At 35.9% G+C, this 22,051-nt stretch overlaps 1 protein-coding gene across 2 annotated transcripts in view; it reads right to left on the reverse strand.

Moving 5' to 3' along the window:
* Positions 1-22,051, reverse strand: part of GPC5 (glypican 5) — a 1,417,426-nt gene that overhangs the window by 905,173 nt on the left and 490,202 nt on the right. Inside the window, exon 7 of one of the 2 annotated variants that reach the window (XM_060636857.2) lies at positions 4,549-4,666. The exons of the other annotated variant lie outside the window; for it this stretch is intronic. Coding sequence (XP_060492840.1) covers positions 4,580-4,666 — 87 coding nt within the window. The 3' untranslated portion in view covers positions 4,549-4,579. Of the gene's footprint in view, positions 1-4,548; positions 4,667-22,051 lie in introns of those variants that run through there. 2 annotated transcript variants of the gene reach the window in all.

Consider the following 22,051-nt stretch of genomic DNA (forward strand, 5'->3'; position numbering starts at 1 on the left):
AAGTAATAAAATGAAACTTTATTTAAAATGGTGGTGAGAGGCTGGTAAGGGGAGTGCTCACCCCATACCACTCGTCCATTGCATACTCAACAAGAATTGAGGCACTTTGCATAACTACTTTGGATGCGCCACCAGGTGGAAGAATGGTTTCCTCCTCCACCAGCAACAGCCCAGCCAGTGACTGTCCCAACTCAGCCAATGAAAGGCACGGTACTTTAAAGTCTGTTTCCTCTAATGGATTTTTTGTGTATTACACCCCTCCCAACTTCCCCCTCTCCTTTGTTCTCTGGACTTGCTATGGTTTTGCCTTAGCTTGCTTGTCCTAGATTGCAATTCTCTACGGGTCCCAAATAAACCATTTTTTTCCAGTAAAATAACTAGCAATTTTGTTGTTAAGGTTAACAGCATAAACAACAAATAATAAACATAACCAAGTTGCAAGGAAATATTTTAGAGAAAGTATACTCTACAAATAGATATAATTCAAAAGTGAATACATACACCTGTCTCAATGACTGTCTACAAATCTTTTCTTTAGCAGACTATAAGACTTCACAAAGGAGCAATGTATTATAGTCTGTCTCCCTCTTAATTTACTGAAATAAAACAAAATATTTCATCAACCCTCTTGATGAAACTCTGTCCTGTGAAAACTGACAATGAATCTCTTTTCTGATCATATACTACTCCAAATGTATGTTTTTGATTACATTAATAGAAGTTTATTACTTTTTTCTCTGCTTTTCCTCACTAACTCTAAAGGGACACGTTAAAGTAAGTTGTTCTTTATTAATAATTCAGTGAATTTTTCAGTTCACTGATGTCAGGCAGTTGAGTGACCCGAAAATGAACCTTTCTAGAAGCATACTGCATAAGAAGGCTTTCACATGTCTCCATGAGGAACGCACCTTTAGTTGTCTAATTATTTCTATTTAGATGTTCAGGCAATTAGGAAGAAAACTTGTATTCTTCATTAATCCAATTCTACCTTGTACCAATAAATAGCAAAAAAAAAAAAAAAAAAAAAAAAAAAAAGAAGAAGAAGAAGAAGGAAAAGAAAAAAGAAACCCAAAAACCAAAAACCAACCAACCAAACAAACAAAAATCCCAAAAAAACTGCATTCCTCCTATATGGAAATCTACCATATAAATGAAATTTATTTAATATTTAAATGAAATATTACAAGAATTGTAACTCAGTAGATATATTCAACTTAAATTTGCATTTCAGAGAAAAGTTCATGATAATTATATCAGGGGGGAAAAAAGCAGGTCAATTTATCAAGAAGGGTGAAAATCCCAAACAATAGCAACAGCTCAAGCTCAGAGGTACTGAATGGGACTCTATAACCACAGAGTGATTATTTTGACACATTCAGCTGTTTAATATCATGCCTCACTGCCCCTTTCTGGTTGATGATTTTCCTTTGTAGGATCTGACAGGCCTAAATGAATTTTCACCCTTGTGAATTAAAACCCTCTCATTCATTTACATTGGCCAAAATCCCTTATGCTCTAAGCAAATGTGTCTTTTTCTTCTTTCAATGCATCTGAAGGTACATACAATTACGTGTAAGTATCTGAAATTCTTATAGCTATAAGGAGAGAAAAAATGGTTAAATGAAGATGTAAAAAGAAATAGGAAAGTTATAAATATTTAATCATTAACTTTTTATTGACATCGTGGTAAAACAGATAAACAAGCAATTTAAGGTTAAAATATGTTTCCAAACGAGCACTCTTTTATACCCGGCTTCACAACTAAAATTCCCTTTGGAGCTAAGCAAGTTACATACATGAGTCAATAGCGAACATTATTGAGTATTTCTGAGCCAGGGAATAGGGAAGTGTGTTTTTAAGTATGAACTCATGGAATCCTTATCACGTCTTTTATGAGGAATTACTATCTGATTCATATTCCATTGAATTTCACTTAATGTCATTCCTCAGGTGCAAAAGAATGAGCTCAGAATCATCAAATTATGACATATCAACAACACTGTTATCATGTTTTATTTATTTATTCTTATTTATTCTTATACCCAGCCCCCCCACTAAGAGTTAAGATTCTAATGTGTTTAATCTATATTTTGGGGAGAAAACTTGAAAAAGGTGTATTTTTGTACATGTATTATTCATTCTTATCAAAGTTATGCTCTAGAATTCATTGTTTCTAAGTTTTATCAGTCAACACTAGACCTTTAAATTCTGCCCATGTTGCTATGGGTGCCCGGATTTATTGTGTCTAACTGTTCAGAGTACACTGTGATGTGTACCTGATGCATTTTACCTATTCACTGTTCAAGCAACATTTAGGATGCCTCCTATTTCTACCAGCAAAACTAACGTTTCAGTATTTGTTCCATTTCTTCCCTTTGTTACAAACGTTCCAGTAAATGTCCTTCTGCATGTTCCCTTATGTTATGTGCCTGTGTGAAAATTTCTTTGGGATACACACACACACACACACACACACACACACACACGCATACATACACTTACATGTGCCCTATATACACAAACACACACACACACACACACACACACACACACACACAGGCATAAGACTGAGTTCAAAGCATGTACATGTGTATAACTAGATTATGTTCTGCTTGCGTTGCTTTCTAGATTGGATCACTTCTCCTAAAAGGCACAAAACTCTGTGCCTCATCAGTTTGAAGATGAGAAACCAGAGGTACAAATATATTAAGTAATGGCCCAAGGTCAAACCAAGCGGACTGGTTCCAAAGCCCATACTTGCAGTCACTATTCTGTACTTCCACCCTAGAGGGGAGAAATAATAAAGCACCAGGAATTGTGGCAATCTAGAGAGCATAGGTACTGCCTTATGACTTTATGACATTTAAATATAATAACCACAAACATAACTAGGAGTGTGACAAATGAAATTCATCAGCGTGCTGAATTGACTCAAAAGCTACCATTATATAATCTGTCCTCTACGTAATGATTTCATTATCAGCAGAATCATTCCTAAACTGGCTTTCAGTAGCTCTAGCCAATGGTTAATAACAGGTCCCATTGAGATGTTAGAGTCCACCTTATTTTTTTTTTCACAATGAGAAATGTCTATTTAGCATCAGTTACAGCTATAGCTACTGAGAGCACATTTTATTTGCCCTGGCTGAATCATCATGGACATTTTCAAATGTATGTTTCAAGTCATGGGTGAGAATAGACAGATACATTAAACTACTACTAAGGCTACACAAAAATTTTCCCCCAAACATTTAATAATTAAGTCTACTAGATAATGCCAAAAATGTATAAAAGCATTCTACAGTTTGCTGGTCAGTCTACTCCAGAGCTCACACAACCTGTACCAGGTAGAAATAATCATTTGTTGTGATTATTGTCAGGAAAAAGTTACCTATTTCTCTAATGATTTAAACAAGATGTTAGTTTTAGGAGAGAACAAGGCATTTAGAAAAACTCAGGGGTCTCCCCAATATAATTGTTTATGCCTTGAAGAAAGATCCTAAAATTTCAAAAGGAAGATATACCCTAACATTGCCATCTGATACATCCATTCTTTAGCAGACAGCGATCTGATTTCCACACCCGCCATTCCATAGCAAATGCACATATGAAAAGGCTCTTATAAGTTTAGTATTCACCAATGACCTTCTACTTATGAAATTTAACAACTGTTTCTTAATGCTCATCTAAACTTAATTCTCAACTGAATTTGACCACATTAGTTACATTCTCCATAGTTTGCTAAGGTCATCTCTCTTCTTATTCACTTCCTACTTTAACTTGTCTTTGATGTAAAAATTTATTGACTTGTATACTCACAGAAAGTTAGAGCTTAATAGATTTTTACAAAGTGAACACACCTGAGCCCAGGGGAACTTTGTTGCACAGTGGAATACACTTTCATCAGATAAAAAAAAATAGAACATCACCAGCAAATCTTAAGCTCGTTTCCAGACTCTCTTCTCACCATTAACAGCCTTCCTCCACAGACAAAAGCACTGTCCTGACTTCTCTTAATTTTGTCTTCCTTCAACTTTAAGGAACCACAAATAGTGCCCCTGTGTTTGACTTCTTTGGCACAAAATTATGCTAGTAAGATCCATCTATGATATGTGGATTAATAGTTATCTTTTCTCATTGTTGTATAATATTTATGAATATTGCATCATTTATTTGCCTATGCCACTTGATGATCACAAAATGGTAGCTATCATTAAAAGTAAATAATCATAATAATAAGATTAGCTGTAGAAAAGACTCAAATATGGAGAACAAACTGAGGGGTTTGTGGGAGGGGGGATGGGCTAAATGGGTAAGGGACATTAAGGAATCTACTCCTGAAATCATTGTTTCACTATATGCTAACTAATTTGGATGCAAATTTTAAAAAATAAAAAACAAAATTAAAAAAAAAAAGACTAGCTGTTATATTGGTAATATCTAGTAGAGCACATACCATAGAGTAGATATTTGAAAGTGTTTATTATTTTCCATTGCATAATTGCCAAGTTATACCTAAAGTTATTCATATCAAACAATCCATTTAGCTTTAGCTTTTAATGAGGAGAAGCTCTCTTCTTCAAGAAAACCTTTCCTCGCTCACCTTCAAGCACTCCGTTTCATAAATCTTCCACAGGAGAAGTAGTAAACATGTTAACAAAGATTTCTAGGTATAAAAATGAAATGTAGTATTGATGAGATGTGTAGCAATTCACTGAGCAAAATATATTTTTAGACCAAACTATTTATTCTTCACCATTACAACTATTTTTAATATTTTCCTTTTCTTTACTTTGGTCCTATGCTAGGGAACACTCCACACGAACTAGGAAAATTCCCAATTGTTTACTGGGCTAGCGCAACTCTCATCATAGCATCTGAAAATGATAAGAGAAGAAGCTTAAAATTCAGCCTCCAATTTTGCCTCTTACTTCTACTTAGTCAACTGTACGGCAACCATATGAAAAATAGCCTTAATGTTTGTAAACATGTGGTTAGTTGGAAGAAAATTAATACCTGAAAGAATCATCTGCTTGTCTGTTATTAATGCTTTAGATATACCACCAAGACCCCATTTAGGTAGTCAGAAGGCTTGTTTTGTCTGACACAACTTTCAGACATGCCAAAACCATGTAACTTCACTGAGCTTAAAGAAATGAGACCATGAGTACTGATGAGTATCCTTCAACAGTGAAGACTCATTGGCATTTTCTATTTAGAATTCATCATCAAAAGACAGAACTAATAGGGCTTCTCTCTCTCTCTCTCTCTCTCTCTCTCTCTCTCTGTATATATATACCTACATATGCCTTTATGTATATAATGTGTATAATATACACATATACATATATCCACATATATACAAAATGTGTCCATTTTAGCGATGCTTGTAATTTATAGATTCACAACATAAAACAGGTCTATAAAGTAGAAATCAGTACAGAGTCTTCTAGATCATTTATAACCTTAAAATGTTCTACTCTTTATCGGACTTCATTAATTCACTCTTCAGTAAATATTTAATGAGGTTTAGTATGGGCCAGGCAGGCTAGAAGGCCAGAAAAAGATAAATAAATCACCCTCAAGGAGCTCTTAAACTAGTTGTATGGCAATACATATAAAGTAATAAAGTATAAAGCAATGTGATACCCTACTGAAGCAGGTGTGAGTAGTCTTATTAGTAGTAGGAGGAGTAATGGTATGGCAGGTAGTAGTCATGAGAGGGAGCAAGGGAAGTGTGGCCTTTGGAGACACATCCCTTGGATCAAATTCTATCTCTGCCATTTTCTGGCGTGGGACCTCGGGCAAGTTTTCAAGTGTCTATGCTCCAGTGTACATTTTTTACAATAGAGACGATAACAGTAACTATTAAACGAGTTGTTACACACAAAGTTCACTAGGAAGAGTGTTTGACATACAGCAAGCACTGAAAGTATTCGTTAGCATCAGTACCATGAAACACTACGTAGCACTTTATGGGTTCAGATACTTCACTGGATACTTTATAAACATTATCTCATTTTACCCTGGTAACCCTGCGAGTTTAGTACTCTTATTCTAATTCAATAGAGGAAGAAATTCATGCTCAAATATATTAGTGACTTGTTCAAGGTCATACAATCGAGTAATTTGGAGAATTGGAATCCAATCCAAATTCTGCCAGTTACTCATATCCTGAACCAAGTGCTCTGACAGCACAGAAGATGGAGCAACAGATGTTTTCCTTGGTGTTTGCAAGCGACGTATTGGAGGTGGGTCATTTAGTTTGGAAACTGAAGCACAAATACGCATGAGCTGGCATAATTAAAGCAGAGAATTTCATCCCAGGCTCAAGGCATAGCATGGTAAGGACATTAATCCATGGAAAAGCTTGGCAGTTTCAGTAAAGACGGAAAAGTTCTGTGTCACTGGTGTGAGGGGAAATGGAGCATGAAAGTTACAGTGGCAGATCATAAACGAGTTTCAGTGAAAACCTACAGACTTGGTTAATCCCAACTTCTATGAAATTAATGGGGCCCAACTCTGAACCTGTTGTGACCAATTTTTGAGCTTCTCTCTAGATAGGCTGCTCATGCTAATACTGACAGATTAAGCATTTGTATATTTTCAATCAAAGTGACTCTACTACTGAGTGGCTATGCATGTAAGCATGTGATTTAAACAAAGGCTCTACCCTCAGCTCTGTCCACTTCACATGGTATCAGATTCTCCAAAGGGCAAACCAAATACCTGAAGGCAAGGTCAAATTTTTATAATGAGAATCTAGTACAGCAAAGAATGCACATGTACATCACACAATAATTCATGAACATTTTCTTTCCTACACCAAAAGAACATATACTGCCTGCAATGCAGTTACACTAATTTTATATTAAGAATGTCATTAGGTTGACCTCTGGGGCTCCTGGGTGGCTCAGTCGGTTGAGCACCTGACTTGATTTCAGCTCAGGTCATGATCTCAGGGTTCACGAGACTGAGCCCCATTGGGCTCTGGGCTGGCAGCGCAGGGAGCCTGCTTGGGATTCGCTCTCCTCTCTGCTCCTCCCCCACTTCTCTCCTTCTCTCTCTCTGTCCATCCACTGATCGTGTGTGTGCTCTCTTTTTTTCTCAAAATAAATAAAATAGGGTCACCTGAGTGGCTCAGTTGTTTAAGCATCAGACTCTTGGTTTCATCCCAGGTCATGATCTCCTGGTGTTGTGGGTTTGAGCCCCTCAATCGGGCTCTGTGCTGGCAGTGCAGAGCCTGCTTGGGATTCTCTCTCCTTCTCTCCACTCTTCCCCGACTTTCACTGTCTCTGTCTCTCTCAAAACAAAAATAAAAAACTTTTTAAAAAATTAATTAATTAATTAATTAAAAAAAAGAATATCATTAGGTTGACCTCTGATTTGTTACTTTTCTACCTGCAGTTAGCTATAAGGTTTTTCTGGTTTTTCTGTTTTCACAAATGTAACTTAATAGCTTAAGTGGTTGTGTTAAACATCTTTTTGTTTTCTATTATTCTTTGTCCACCGTCACATAATGGAGGTATTATTGATTATATCCACATTAATTTCTCCTACCACACACTATGGCAGGCTACTAGTCTCAGTATAATTTCAGGTTGTTTGCTTTATACGAAGCTGCCTCTTAAACTGTACAGCATAGCCCTATTGTTTTTGTTTTTTCTTTTACAACTCATTTACTGAGCGTTCCTATACATAACTTTTTGAAGTAGATTTTTTTAGATTTTTTGCTTTCCTTTTTCTTCCTTTATCGTTGATTTTTATAAAGCTATGAATTAACCATTTTTATAATAATAATAAAGTATTTGTAACATTCATTTTTGAGTGCACACATGTGAATGGGAGCCCAAGGTTAAACTGGAAGGTGTCATCAGATTTTTTTTCCTTAATTAGAATTCTAGAGACACATGGAGATAGATGCCTTTTCTTTATACTTTAAATGGGTTGTTTTATGTTAGAGATAATAGGAGTAGTCAGTTAACACCAAACAAATGTACAGTGATATACAAAGAACTCTTCAAATATAATACATTGGTATTTTTTAAATGTTGCTTCTACAAGGACTATAAGTTATATATGAATATCAAGGAGAGGGGACAGTAGCAACTACCTGATAATAATTTGTGCTCTTATGGAGCTAAACACCATCTGGTGAACATTCTTAATATTTCCTCCTCAAACACCTTAATAAGCTGTACTATTGACATACCATATGTCTCTCCTGGATAGTAATAACTGTATAAAGAGGAAAAACCAAAACCTAGTCGACATGTATACTAACAAGGCATACTAAAATTACATTTGTGCCATAGCATAGATAATGCACTTTGTGCCGCAGTTCAGTTTGCTGGTAGTGAAATATGTTAGATCTCCATTTATAACCCAGTTTGTTGCAGTACGGATCCACATGGAATACCTATCACATCACGTCTGCCCACACCTAACCACCAGAGAGAAATTATAAAGTGAGTAATGGTAATATTACCAAATTATATGGATTTTTGTCCCCTAAAATAAATTTTATGAATTTCTGGAGTATTTTTAATACTAAAAACGTGATCTATTTTAGAGAACGACTTTAGTTGATTGCTTTTTATATTTTCAAAAAAGACCAAAACCATAAACATAGTCACCAGATTATTTCCCAAATCAGATTGTGAGCTCCACAAGAGAGGGAATCATTGATGTATCCTCAACCCTGAACAGTGCTTAGCAAATAGTAGATGTGCAACGAAAATTCATTCAATGAATGAGTAAATCTGTACCTTAATATCTCAATTAATCAATATCACTTTCTTTTTCAAATTTTCCTTTTGTTTGTTTCATATTATGAGCCTCAGAGTAGTAATGTCAGGAACAAGCAACTCAAGTATTTAATATCACCCCAATCATTCTTTCATTAGTTCCGTAACTGTTGAGTTTCTACTCTTGGCCAAGCATCGTGCTCAGTGCTATGGGGGGAGAAAGTAGATTCTACTCCTCCCTAACCCATTCCCAATGAGCAAAATGTAAACGCAGAATTGGGGTCAAAATAAATAGTGATAGAAATCCATTCAATAATTTTAACTGCAGCAGTCCCCGATGACAGACTGTGTCTTGCATAATCGCTTTTTCTTGATCACTCTCTCAACCACTCACTATATAGGCACATTAGGCAGCGAGAATTATGTAAGCGTACCACTCAAGAAGTGACAAGAAAAGATGACAATGTCATGCTTCCATTGTTGTTTCTTCTATGAAGGGATGGCAAAACAAAATTAAAATAGTTGAATGGAGAAACCCAACTTAATTAATTAGCGACAGTATACTAGCTGGACATAAGATGTAGTCCATATGAATTTCTGTTCCAAAAAGTAAGAAATTACTCAAAGATCAGCAGGTGGACATAGCAACGAGACAAAATACCTTAGAAACATCCAGGCAATGTTGTTATTTTATTTTTTCTTACAAAGAATAAATACTCTATCTGGAAACTGAAAATATCCAGATTTGAATCTTCAGTATGAATAAGGATTGAAATATAGGCACTTGCAATATGCAAGATTATAGAGTACAACATAGGAGGAGGAGAATTTTAAGGGATGGATAGACTAGAATAAAATACTCTGCCTTTGCTCAATTCTACATTTTAATACTAAATGGCTCTTCCATGTGCCATGATTCCCAATGTCACATCAGTTTGAAAACCACTATGTGAACAGATGGAATACTGCAGTTAAACTTGCAGGTACATGTTGAAAAAAAAGGGGCGGGGGAAGAATTGTACAAAGTAAGACACAAGAATTCAGAATTCTAATATCACAGATCATTTTCCACCATGCAAGTGCAAACTCTGAAAAAGTGTGCTTTAATTTTAAATGAAGAAGTTCAGTTAATTGCAAAGCTGGCTCACATCACATGCCCTAAGGTGCCAAGCCAAGTTATGAAACTGACTCAGGGTTCTGAGTTTAATTTTATTTTTCCTCTTTATCAGTAAACCCCAGGATTTGGACCCTGGAAAGATACTTTCAGAACAGAAAGGATGGGATTCGTAGAATCAATGGCTCATTTCATTCAACAGTGACATCTGCTGTCCATTCACTAGATTTACCGAGCCTCCCATGTAAACATGTGATATCTGAGGGGTTAGGGATAATTTTGCATGTATGCAGGTAATTGAGTCAAGTATATAATACAGGGGAGTACTCAGAAATGATGAAACATTCCCCAGAAATCTTCTGATGATGTCGGGCTTCAGTACTTCCTTGCAAAAGAATGTAGATTATTTTTAATTTGTTATTTTTTGAAATTGCATTTCATATACAATCATGTTAAAGAATAAAACTGAAAAGAAGCTATATTTTCTGAAAAGAGGTAGAGTTGCAAGCATATGGAGTAAATTTAAATATTTCTATCATCTAAACGTGCAAAAGATTTGTACATTTCCACAGTAGCACCTTAGTTCTAAATCATCTTACTTCTCTTAGAAACAAGAAGGGAAAAAACAAAAATATAAACTATACACAGTATTTTCAGCAAGAGCATGAGACAAAGAAAGACCCCTAGCTCCAACAAATCACATAGCATGCTGTCACAAACAGTTCTGAACTGAGTAAGAAGCACCCTAGGGAAGTCAGGCTTTGGTAGAAGAAATAATTGAGAGGATGAGGGATCCAGCAGTGGTAGATCACTAGAAATCCACAAGCAAATCTGTGAACCCAGAGGAGAAGGTCCCAATCAGTGTCAAAAATGCTGAGCGGAGTTAAGAGCTAACAGGATAGGAGTCCTCCGGGAAGAGGAGACAGAATAACGAACAAAACGCTCAATGGTAAATCTCAGAAAACAAATAAAAATATAACTTCTAACATGGAGTGAGTCATTCTTGGGGGGGGGGGGGGTGGGAGGAACAAAGTCTGTATCGCCTGTGGCAGGGAAGCAGGTAATAGAAGAGAATAAAGCTGGAAATGGAAACTGTTCCAAACTAGTTTGAGTTCCAGGAATTAGAACAGCAGTGGCTCTATCATATCCCCAAACATGAGGCAATAGTTTATCATTGTAGCTAACAATGAGAGAACCCTTGAGCTACAATGCTTGCACAAATTCTGTAACTTGTTTCCCCCTTTCTACAAGAAACTTTTGCTATCAGCTAGTCAAGGAAATTCAACATTCCTATATAAGGAACAATAAAGGAATTTGCTTAGCATCCATAAAAAATACTCTGAGAACCAAGAAAGGAACATGTCAACTCCCTTAATCATCAGAAACATGTTGCTATAAGACAGATGAAAAAATCTAATGAACGGTCATACGTGCCAACATAAATTTTAACAGTGTAAAACATACAAAGAGACTATGAAGTAAAATACAAGACCTTGGGGAAGAGATAGCCAGTGAGTGAAACTGAAACTAGGAGGACTCATGGAAGAAGTGGGATTAAAGATGAAATAATTTTAGAAAAAACTAAATTACAAAGAAAACAAGAAAGATTGGACCCCAAAGAGAGTAAAAGTCATAAATAAATAGTGAACAAAGAAAACAAAATGAATCTTCTTTATCCCCTGAAGAAGCAGAAATATGGAAATTAGAATTAGGAAAAAAACCGTGTATGTTGGGCCAAAGTATATAATAAATTTTATGTATGGTATTAAATACATTATATTTAATACATATCATATTATATTAAATGTTAAATATATTAAAATATTATGTTAAATATTATATATTACACATTTTATGAGAATATTCAACTCCAAGATAAATCCTTGTATAATAATTGGACTTTCATGATTAAGAAAGCATTGTTTGGGAGGTTCAATACAAAGATCAAGACACTTACAAGAAAAGGAAATCAGTGGAATATTAGAATTTTCCACAGCAAAAGATGATACCAGAATATGGGAGGAACTATCTCCAAATTAATAAGAGAAGAAAGTTAATGTCTTTTTCTTTATCCTCCCAAGATATCCACCAACAAATAAAGCTTACAGTTATGATCACCCATAAATTCAGGATATATTGTTTATAGTAAGACCTTATAGAGGAATAAAATATGCCACCCCAAATGTATCTCTTTGGCATGTAGATTATTTCCATCTGATTCTTTTTAAGACACATAAGACTCCAGTTTTTCTTTTTGTTCTCTCTGCTAATTATCAAAAAGCATTTAGATACAGGACCTTTTCTGGAGAGGGAATGATCGCCATACATAACTACAGTGAATTAGGTGTGGTTGACAGGAAGGAATTTATTAGCAAGCCCTATTCGATCAAAGTCCTCTCTATGCCCCAACATTTCTGCATTGCCCAGCAAATACTTGTTTGCCAAGCATTTATTCCTTCCATTCTTCTTGTGAACTGCCTTTCTTCCCTTTAAAGATGCAGACCTCTATCCCCTGCTCCTTAGTTGAGGATGACATATATACCTCATTTTGCCTGTCTTGGAAATCTCTTAGGTTTATGCGGATTCCCCATACATATCTAATTAAATGTGATTTTCTCCTGTTAATCTGTCTCGTGTCAAGTTAATTTTTAGACAAGCCAGAAGAATGCTGAAGGATAAATTAAAAATTTCCACTCCCCAACAATCTTCTTGAGGAATCTTCTGGAGAAGACACTCAGCCAACTTAATGCTGATTAGGAGAAATACTGTCTTGAAGAATAGAAGTGAGTGTGGAATGCATTCATCTGTAGATTTAAGGGGGAAATGGAGGGGTGCCTGGGTGGCTCAGTCAGTTGAGCGTCCAACTTCGGCTCAGGTCATTATCTCACAGTTCATGAGTTCGAGTCCCGCGTTGGGCTCTGTGCTGCCGGCTCAGAGCCTGGACCCTGCTTCAGATTCTGTGTCTCCCCCTCTCTCTGCCCCTTCCCCACTCATGCTCTGTCTCTCTCTGTCTCTGTCTCTCAAAAATGAACAAACGTTAAAAAAAGGGGGGGGGGAACGGTGTGGAAAACATAAAACCACTTATTGACAGTTCAGACAATGTACAAATGATCCAACTTTAAGCATTAGGGAGAGAGAGAGAAAGGGGGAGGGAGGGAAGGAAAGAGAAAGAGAGAGAGCACATACTCACACAAGAATGTAGGAAGTGAAATGAGCTCCCTGGTTGTCTCATATATTATAGCTGAGAGTAATAGAGTATTTTTAAAACACACGATTCACCCCTAATGATATAAACATATTAAACTGAACAAAGAAAGTATTAATAAATGTTCAATTACAAAAACTGAACACAGCAAGAGTCATAGAGAAATTAAGAAATAGTACCTAGCCTAATTTTTTTGCCACTCATAGTGAGGAGCCATTAGATATTGTCTAAAGAAATGGGGAAGGATGCCTGGCTGGCCCAGTCTGCTAAGCATCCAACTCTTGATTTCATCTCAGGTCACGATCACAGGGTTCATGAGTTCCAGCCCTGTATCAGATTCTGCGGTGACCGAGCAGAGCCTGCTTAGGATTCTCTCTCTCGCTCTCCCTCTGCCCCTCTCTCGCTCATGCTTGCTCTCTCTCCCTCTCAAAATAATTAAACAAATAAATTCTAAAATAAGAAATGGTGGAAATTTTGGATAACGGTAAAATTGTAAAAGTAATGACTAGAAAAATGTATCTGCATTATCAACAAAAATAAATGATCATTTATTTTTAAAAATACTTTCTAATAATATTATAAAGCAATACTCAATTTAATAGTATGCCAAAAAATATGCCAAAAAAGAGATCAAAAAATTTTGAGGAAGAGTCAATAGATATAAACACAGCAAATGCAAACAAATGAATTGTCAGACTATTTTTATAGTCTGTTTATATTCTGTTCCTTGCTTGTGTTTTTATTCCTTTTTAAAATTTGGTTATTTAAATTTAATTGTTTGTTTATTCTTTTCCTGCTAATTCTAATCTGTTTCTTGTTATTTTGCTCTTTCCCTCATAACATCTATTTTCCTTGAGTGTTTCTTTGCTGTTTTGTTCTGTTCTGTCTTTTGATTGAGAAAAAAACAACAAGAAACACCAGTAAAGGCTGCTTCTCCAATTTCTGACTACATTTCATAATTCTCCCACTTTTGTTTACTTTTCAGAGACCTCAGTTAGTTGTGTGTTGTAGTTGAAATCAATGTGAAGGACGGGCTATAGGGAGCTTATTCTACATAGAGAGTCAGAAAAACACCTTTTTTTTTTTTTTTAAAGTTATTTCCCACTTGTAACTTGTGGGAAGAAATGCAGATTTGGAGACATAAATTTTCCATGACATGGGAAAAATCATTTCACAACATAAAGCTCTATTTCAGCTAATACAGAAGAGATATGGTTGAGAGAACAAGAAAGTTGACAGTAAAGAACTCACATGGACAAGCATCTCGACAGATAATATAATCCATCCTACTCCCAAGAGGAGAAATTTTGTGTTAGTGAAACTTCAAACAGGTATCACTTTCACCTCAGTTAATCCACAAAAATTGAGTCAGCAACATCGTGTGATCAACCATATTAAAAGTAGCTGATAGATGGAATGCCATTAACAGAATGAGCACTTATCCATCACTCAGTAAAACTTCATCCATCACCCTTATACCAAATCCAATTCTATCTTATACTGAGCACACATACTACATTGAAAACTGTCAACTTCTTATGATCTAAAAAGTTTTCTTCCATGACTATGCGATCATATTCACAGAAAGAATACAGAAAGTTCATGGATAGCCAGTAAAAAAAAAAAAAAAGTTACAGTAATACAATAATAAATATACTACATATCAAATTAATAAATTATATCACATAATATAATGCTCATGATACTGACATTATCTGATATTAAGGTTTTCTGTTAAGCAAGTAATCTGTTATAAAAATGATTGTATAATCTCATGCCAGATTACACATTTTCAAGTGAAATAAATAACAAAGGATAAAAGAATCTTACATGTAAATTGACTTCAATCATGGTCTTTATTATAAACATACATAATTACTAATGAAGTACAGATGAATGGTTAGTGATGCATATCAGAAAATAGATATTCCTAGGGGTGCTTGGGTGGCTCAGTCTGTTAAGCATCCTACTCTTGATTGCGAGCTCATGGTTAGTGGGATCAAGGCCCACATTGGGCTCTGCATTGACAGCGTGGAGCCTGTTTGGGATTGATTCTTCTCCCTCTCTCTCTCTCTCTCTCTCTCTCTCTCTCCCCCTCCCTCCCTCCCCTGCTCTCAGTCTCTCTCAAAATAGATACTTAAAAAAGAAAATAAATATTCCTAAATACAGATGTACAATCCAATTGTTCTCAAATAGAAGCCAAAGATTCTTGTTCCTTATTAGTGAACGATATGATTATTTATCAATTATGCAGCTGTTTTCAATGTCCCCATGAAGAATTTCACACACTTTCTGGCAGAGGTCTCTGTGGATGGGTCATGTAAGTTTTAAATATAGAATTATCTATTGTGGCCACAGCTTTAAAGATGCTGATTCATTCTGTGCCTATGATTCAGATGCATAAGTTGTGAGCAACAATTCACCATAAAGCAAACCACAGTTTCTTTTAAATCATGTCATGTACACACATATATACATACAAAAAGTTAATAGTGATGAAAATCTTAAGTGAAATGAAATACGCAGCCTGTGATGAAGAAAAATGTATACACATATACATACAGCCAACAAGATTTCCAACAACCATACATTTTTTTCATAAATTTCCACCTCAAGTAAATGGGAATTTTCACTTTTGTAATATATTGCATATTAAAAATGAACTGTGTTTTTATTGATTTTGAAAGCAACACTTCCAAGTATGAAAGTAATAGCTTTTTGATTGATTCAGTCAGGATGAGTTAGACGTTGATAAGAAAGGGAGAATTAATCAGAAAGGGTTGATATAGGACCCGTTCTTGGTATAGATTTCCATTTTTTTGTGTCATTGTTCTCTTGTTAGAAACCTGATGGACTGTTTGCACCAAGTTAAATGATAAAATGACTATGGCAAGAGAGGGAGCAAGTAAAGATATATAAGAATTAAGTCTGTTTTGAAATTAAAGGTAGAGACCAAATTTTAGAATAGTGACAGTATTCTAAGTAGAAGGGTGTTTTGAAAAGTCAGGTACATAATGAAATCAATCTTCATAGGAAAGAGGAAGTTGAAAACACACCTAAATGAGATTAAGAATATAACTTTGCCTTGCTTTACCAAGTAGATGTTCTAGAATATATGCATGCAAATCACATCTGTTGTCAATCAAATTGCAAATGAATACAACTCTTGGGCTTTAGCACTGAAATTTATTTATTTTTCTTTACTCAAGTGATTCAGGAAACATATATCAAGTTCCCACTCTGAGCCAGGCACTGGACACTAGACAGAAACCTGGATAAACATAAACCCTCCCCACACACTGACATTGAAGGGAATGTGAGAATTCTATAGTGGCTACACTCATCCTTCTGAGGCACCAGTGTAGACATGTAAAGTTCTCAATCCATCTGGGAGGCCACAGGGAGGAGAATGTTATCCAGAAATGCCAAATAGACTGAGAAGAGAGAGGACCTAGGACCTAATCTTGAAAGAAATATCATAACCAAGGTGATTCAACAGCTTGGCTGGAGGGGGAAGACGGAGGCAGGCTTGTAACTGAAGGGAAATAAAGAGCTGAGGGAAGACTGCATTAGGGCATGAGAGACTGTAATGCGTCCAAAAAGAAAAAATAAAACAAAAGTCCAGTATAGAAAAATGTTGACGGCAAGTAACAGTTAATGCATAAGGTGAGTCCATGTGGAGATGGATGAATTGGCCCCAGAGAAGAGGGGCCCATTTAGTGTTCTTACACGAAGAAGAGAGAAAAAGACATGGGATGCAAACATTTATATCAGCTCCAATTTGCATCGCTTCATGATTATCTCCAGGACTTCTCAGCAGCCCAGGTTTAGATGGTTGTATTAATCCAGAAGGGTTTGTCAGGTGGGAACCAACAGGATAGTGGAACTGAAAATGTTGCCAACAATTGATGAGTGACAGACAATGGCATCTAGACTGAATGGATAAAGAAACAATATGAGGCCGTATGAGCATTCAGCAATGGGAGGTATAAATAGGACCAAAATTCAGATGTAGCAGAACAAGTAGGGTAAAAGGCTATAATGAGAAAAGAGAGGTTGAGAATTTCTGATTTCATAGGTGGAGCATTTCTGGCTTCCTTACCTTATGTGTCCCATAAATCACTAATTTCTGTCATCTATATCTCCATCAACCCCCTTTTCAGCTCCAGTGACAAAGCCCTGCTTAATGCCCTCACACACCATGGGTTTCTTCGGCTGGAGTCTTTGAAAGAGCCTCTGTCTCTAATCTCACTTCCCCCTCAAACCAATGGACCCTTTAAAATCTCAGAGAAAAAATTTTTAAGTGGAAATCCAATAAGGTCATTTGCTTGCCTAAACTCATGTTAAAAATAACAAACATGGGGTCACCTGGGTGGCTCAGTCAGTTGAGCGTCCGACTTCAGCTCAGGTCATGATCTCACAGCTCATGAGCCCGAGCCCCACGTTGGGCTCTGTGCTGACTGCTCAAAGCCTGGAACCTGCTTCAGATTCTGTGTCTCCCTTTCTCTCTGCCCCTAACCCACTCACATTCTGTCTCTGTCTCTCCCAAAAATAAATCAACATTAAAAAAATTAAAAAAATGAATATGAATGACCCTATGCCAGGAACAATGAAAAATAGCTAACTCAAAGGTTTGTTTAGGGAATGAAAAGAATTAATATTGGTAAGTTATGCAGTGGTCTCTGGCACACAGATTCACTCATTGGTATTATATACGACAGAAAGAGAATTCAACCCAGAGGTCTGACCTCTGGCTTTGACCATCTCGTGAACTGACCAATACACTCAGAATAAGTGAAACATCTTTTCTGAGTCTTGGCTTCTTTGTATGTAGAGAGTTAAAATAAGTTACTTCTCAAGTAGTCTCTAGTCCATAAACACTGTGGTTTCTTAATTCACTGTTAGAATCATAGCCAGATGTATGTAGACAAAATCCCCTAGCAAGGTAGTCTGCATAAAAGATGAACATGGGCAAATTTCTTCTCTATGAGATAGACGCATTCCTTAATAGAATTTCTTTTTTTTTTTTTTTTGTATTGGAATAATAATGATATACAGAATTAGTAAATCACTGTATTGTACACCTGAAGCATAACACTGTATGTTAACTGTATTTGGAATTAAAATAAAAAACTTAATTTAAAAATTGCAAAGATGTACAGGATCCCATACATCCCATATGTCAATATTAACATTTTATATAACTACAGTATATTTGACCAAACTGAGAATTTAATATTAGTGTCATACTATTGACCAACCTACAGACTTCACTCAAATTTCACCATTTTTTCCACTACAGTCCTTTATTTATCTAGGATTTAATGCAAAGTCAGGATAATGCATTGCATTTAGTCCTTATATCTTTTTTGTTTTATGATTTTGATAGTTTTGGTGAGTAATGGAAATGATCCAGATTTTGTAGAATTTTCTGCAATTTGAGTTTGTGTAATTGATTGCATGATTAGACTAGAATTATGGGTTCAGGGTAAGAATAACACATAATAACAATATCATTGCATCATATCAAAAGGTACAGGGTATCAACATGACTTACACTAATGATACTAACATTGATCACTTAATTAAAGTGGTGTCTACCAGGTTTCTCCACTAAGATACTATTTTTACATTTTTATTGTTTGAAGCAACTTTCTAAGTTTCTATCATGAATAATCATAGAGATATTTATTGGTAAACATTACCAGAAGGGCAAGGACAAAAATAAGGGGTTTTTCTAACCTAAGTAAAAATGTAACTAGATTACAGTTAATGTCTTTTTAAAATGTAACCTAGTTACACTTTTACTTAATTCCTAAAATGTAACATCTAATGGCAACAGTCATTTAAAAAGTTCAGAGTTCAGGGGCACCTGTGTGGCTCAGTCAGTTAAGCGTCCAACTCTTGATTTTGGCTCAGGTTACAATCTCATGGTTGTAAGATCAAGCTCCCTGTCAGGCTCCACAATGAGCATGGAGCGTTTCTCTCTATGCCCCTCCCTGCTCACCTCTTTCTCTCTCTTGAAATAAATAAGTAAACATTTACATAAAATTCAGAGTTCAATTACTACAGGCACTACATTTTTGTGTATTTATAACAAATTGAAAACTGAGTAGAGTAATATTCTTTTTAATCATTGATCGGAACACTGGAAACTTGCATTGCAAAGGTACTTTGTGTAATTTTTAAGCATCTTTCATTTTTTGGTCAATGCAATGCATAGCAATATTAAATTATTTAAATGTTATTCGAACATTTTACATGTTTACAATAGTCAATTTTTTATAGCAAACTGAAGGATTAAGAGGCAAGTATTACATAAACAGACAAAATATACTCTGGAAAGATTAAGTGACTTTCTTTAAAAAAAAAAAAAAGAACTGAAATGCTTACGTATTTTCTTTCCAACCCTGAACCTTCTATGTACATGATACTCCTTTAACATTGACCAGAAGGCAATGGCCATGACCCCTATTCTGTAAACTGGCACCATATCACTAGAACCCTTAGCTGGAAGGCACTTAGTATAGATCCTAAGCCCTGGGCTGCTGCGAAATCCAGACTGAACTTGCTCCAGATGTTTCCAAAGATTCTCACTGTATTTCAAAGTGGTCTCAAGGATTCTCAGTTCATAAAATAACCCCAAATAAGTGTCAGATATATAGCCAATGTAATGGAGTTGGATTATGGCTAAGTACTGATGTGTCTTCATCCACTCATACTGTATAAGAGAGGAAGGTGCTTAGACTCTGGGGTTGCCTGGGTAACACAATGCCCTAGGTCTTCCGAGTAACGGCTACCCACCCTTGCCCCCAGATTTATCTTTCTAAGTTCCACTTACATTTGTTTCTTTTGTTGAGTCTAAATAAACCTACATACAATTTAAAAACAAAGTCAGTAACTGAACCTGTTTCTGTATATCAAGTCTTAGAAAATATACTTTCTGTCTCCTAATGTATCTTTCAAAACAAGGCCAGCAATATTTTTGTAAAACCTTGTGTGGAGAAATACAATCTAGAAAAAGTATCTGTAATCTTCATCACAAGCCACAGAAGTCAATAGATCTTCATGACAGATCTTCAAACCCAAACAAAAAATCAATATTAAGGCATTTACCTGTGAGGATTTCAACATTGTGCCATAGATTTTGACTTGCTTGCCCCTTTCTGAACTTGATCTTCTGTAGAAACAGAGCTAAATCTAATAATAAACTTCACATAAAGATAGATCTTTATTTTTCAAAATATTTTAACATTTTGAAAAAATTTACTTGCACTACTTTTTCACTCTCATCAAACAAAATGTATGATTTTAATCAAAGTAAAGATATTTGAATGAAAATAATTTAGGAGAAAGAGGGACTCCCAAACCAATGAATCACCTTTAGTTGATGGGGTTGTCACATGATTGTTGACCCAACTGTCCAAGTTTGGTAAGGGTCATAATCATGGAGAAGCAGTGATAACCAAAAATTTGTAATTTAGTTAAGGGAAGATAAGATGTATTGTGTTGGTTTTGTTGTGGATACATGAGCAACGGATAAGCCAGAATGCATCCACATCTGCTTAATGAAACACTGTGTGGTGCAGTTTTCTACTACTGTGCTTAGCACATAAGTTATCAGCAGTAGAGAAGATGCTCTTGCTTCTAGTGGTTGAATTTGCATAATTTTGAGAGTCCTGGTGGTAGGCAGGGTAGAATGGACTATTGGCTTGGAAAATGTCAAAGCTGCAATGGATTCATCCCCAGGCTGCTGAGTAGATGGCTCCCAAGGCCCCATAAGGACAGCATGCAGATTTCCAAATAAATTGACTTCCATGACTTAAATGTGTTTCTCTTCCTTCTGTCTCATTTCTAAGAAACCTGGGCCAATTAGAGGAGAGACATCTATGGTATTATTTGAGATCCTGGATCCAAGAAAGTCCTAGAGTAATGAGATGAATATTTGTTTTCTATTTTCTATAGACAATGGAACATGCTGGGTGCATCCCCTTATGTGACGAACTGATTTCTGTAATAAGACTGCATGGTTTAAGAAAAATAAAAATAAGTAAACATACTTTTGTTACAGGGTTTTTCAACTTTGGCTAGATTTCTGTGGCAAAAAAATAATGTTTTGTGGACTTTAAAACCTATTTTTCCCTCCTAGACACATAGTCAGACCACTTTTCCCAGCCTCCTTTGAAGTTAAGTAACCATGTTGTTGATTTTTAGTTAATGGGAAATGGGGAGAATTGCTGAAGGTAACTTCCAAACTGATCCCACTAAAACCTTCTGTGTGAGTAAGCTTGCCTATTCCAGGGGCACTTGGGTGTCTCAATTGGTTTAGCGTGTGACTTTGGCTCAGGCCATCATCTTGTGGTTTGTGGGTTTGAGCCCCACATTGGGCTCTGTGCTGATAGCTCAGAGCCTAGAGCCTGCTTCAGATTCTATGTCACCCTCTCTCTCTGCCCCTCCCCTACTCGTGCTCTGTCTCTCTGTTTCTCTCAAAAATAAATAAACATGAAAAAATTTTTTAAAAAAGCTTGCCCATTCCCTACCCAATATCTGAATGGAAAGAATTCCATCAACATAGAGAAGGGGGAGCCATGTGCCATGGAGAGAAGAAGCCTACATCCTGCATGGCTCTTCAGTGCAAACCCCTATGAGCTACCTTTAATGAATATTATAGTGAGACATAAACATAATGATAAGCCACAGAGATGTGAATATTGTTTATTATACTGGTCTGAAAATCTTAGTTAATATAATTTCCATTACATTTAAAACTTTTATACCTAGATGACTAAAATCTGTTGGCATAGGGAGGGAGAGACAGGGGTAGGAAATAGGGAGAATGTTAACTTCAAATGAAGTAACATAATGTTTGCCAAGTATTTAGAACAGTACATGGAACACTGTGGTCATGACATGAATATTTGTTTAGATAGATTGATAAGTAGACAGATAGATGAGTCAGACCGTTTTTTGTTCTTTCTTTTTTTC

This window comes from Panthera onca, chromosome A1 (genome assembly GCF_046562875.1).
Source record: "Panthera onca isolate mPanOnc1 chromosome A1, mPanOnc1 haplotype 2, whole genome shotgun sequence".
Classification (NCBI taxonomy): domain Eukaryota; kingdom Metazoa; phylum Chordata; class Mammalia; order Carnivora; family Felidae; genus Panthera; species Panthera onca.